The sequence below is a fragment of the Ipomoea triloba genome, chromosome 13 (assembly GCF_003576645.1).
Source record: "Ipomoea triloba cultivar NCNSP0323 chromosome 13, ASM357664v1".
NCBI lineage: Eukaryota > Viridiplantae > Streptophyta > Magnoliopsida > Solanales > Convolvulaceae > Ipomoea > Ipomoea triloba.
Genome location: NC_044928.1, coordinates 5,189,570 through 5,191,010, shown reverse-complemented (window position 1 = coordinate 5,191,010; position 1,441 = coordinate 5,189,570). Strand labels below are relative to the sequence as shown.

The 1,441-nt window shown below is 34.2% G+C and overlaps 1 protein-coding gene across 1 annotated transcript; it reads right to left on the bottom strand.

Annotated features, from left to right (window-relative positions):
- Nucleotides 1-138: 138 nt before the first annotated feature.
- On the bottom strand, nucleotides 139-1,078 carry LOC116001088. Its single transcript, XM_031240988.1, has 2 exons — nucleotides 749-1,078; nucleotides 139-665 (listed from the first exon to the last, which is right to left on the bottom strand). Exons 1-2 carry the CDS (start codon nucleotides 1,076-1,078, stop codon nucleotides 156-158), a joined length of 840 nt encoding a protein of 279 aa, XP_031096848.1. The 3' UTR covers nucleotides 139-155.
- Nucleotides 1,079-1,441: the final 363 nt, after the last annotated feature.

Genomic DNA, 1,441 nt, shown 5'->3' with positions numbered 1-1,441 from the left:
TTTTACAATCCAAAATAAGATATCAAAATAACAATCTAGCAATCCAACATTAAAGTCTTACAATCCAAAATAAGATATCAAAATAACAATCTAGCAATCCAACATTAACGTCTTACAATCCAAGAGAAAGTCATAAAATCCAACATAACCAATATCTAACTCAAAGATGAAATAAAGCTCTCAATCCACTTTCTCTTCAAGCTTGAACTCTTCACCTTGAAAATTCTAGCTTGAACTTCGTTTGTCATTAGAAATTCAAATGCTTTGCACAAGTCATCCTCGTGAAAGTCGGCGCCTATTGTCATCACTTGTTGATACAATTCACTTTCATCAATGCCACTGGTGCTCAATGATTTAATGGCTGATGCAATGTTACCAAGTTGCTTTGCCATTTCATCAACTTTCAAGTCAAGTGACTTTCTCTTACGCCCTGATTTTTGAGACGAAGTAGCAGTTGATACAGATGTTTTCCCCCTAGTTTCTTCATCATTTTGGTCATGCAAGTTTTCAGGAGTTATGTCATCCACTTCATTGGTACTTTCTAGCTCAATATCTGCAAAAGATTTTGCAAACCTTCCTACGGCACAATCTCTCCCAACAACAATAGACATTTCATCATAATACTCAATTTTTCTGTTCAATATAGTTTCATACTTGGGAGTTGCCTATCAATAAAAAACAAAAATACATTAAAAAGTATGCAATAGTAAAAAATTTTAACATTAGAATTATGTTAATACCAAATTACCGAGATAAGCTCCATATAAGTTGCTGAATCGCATGTAATCATTTTCAACGAATCCTCCCAACCAACTCCACTCAAATTTTTCAGTTTGCAAATCATCATCCACGTGTTCTTCACTATTTTCAAATGATTCTCTACATGTTTGGATTCACATGCAACATTGAATTGTTCAGAAATAGTAGAAGCAACACGGTTGAATGAGGAAGATCTAAAATTGTTAGTTGGATTGTTGGGATTGTTAGCCTCTTCAGCTAATATCTGTAGAAATACACCCTCCATTGGCTTTGTCCACCTAAATTGCTTAGAAGTGCCAATTCCCTTGCCTTTATTCATGATGCTATAAACTTAAGGGAATTCCTTACCTTGTAAAGGATTTCTAACACCTTAGGAAGCAATTTTGGATCCTTCCCCAATTTTCACCTTAAAACCTAGATTCAAAATCAACACCATAACATCATGTATCAAGAAATTAAACATAGATTCATAACCTAGGAAGGATTACAAAGCTTTCTACCGAATAATATCGAAAACTTACCGAATAAATTGGAAGTTTAGAAGGATTTGGCTATGGAACTTTGGAAGAAAAAATGGTGGAAGATGATCACACCTCTCTCTCTCTCTTTTTTCAGCATTTGGGGAAGAAAGGGAAAAAAATTCCTTTTATATTTAATCCCAACTTATGGGATAAGCTTTAGG

Bases quoted from the DNA above. Each gene is read 5' to 3' on its own strand.
- LOC116001088 (XM_031240988.1), bottom strand. From the start codon at position 1,078: ATGAATAAAGGCAAGGGAATTGGCACTTCTAAGCAATTTAGGTGGACA. The intron at 666-748 runs GTAATTTGGTAT...TTTTATTGATAG, and splicing joins CTTATATGGAGCTTATCTCG to GCAACTCCCAAGTATGAAAC.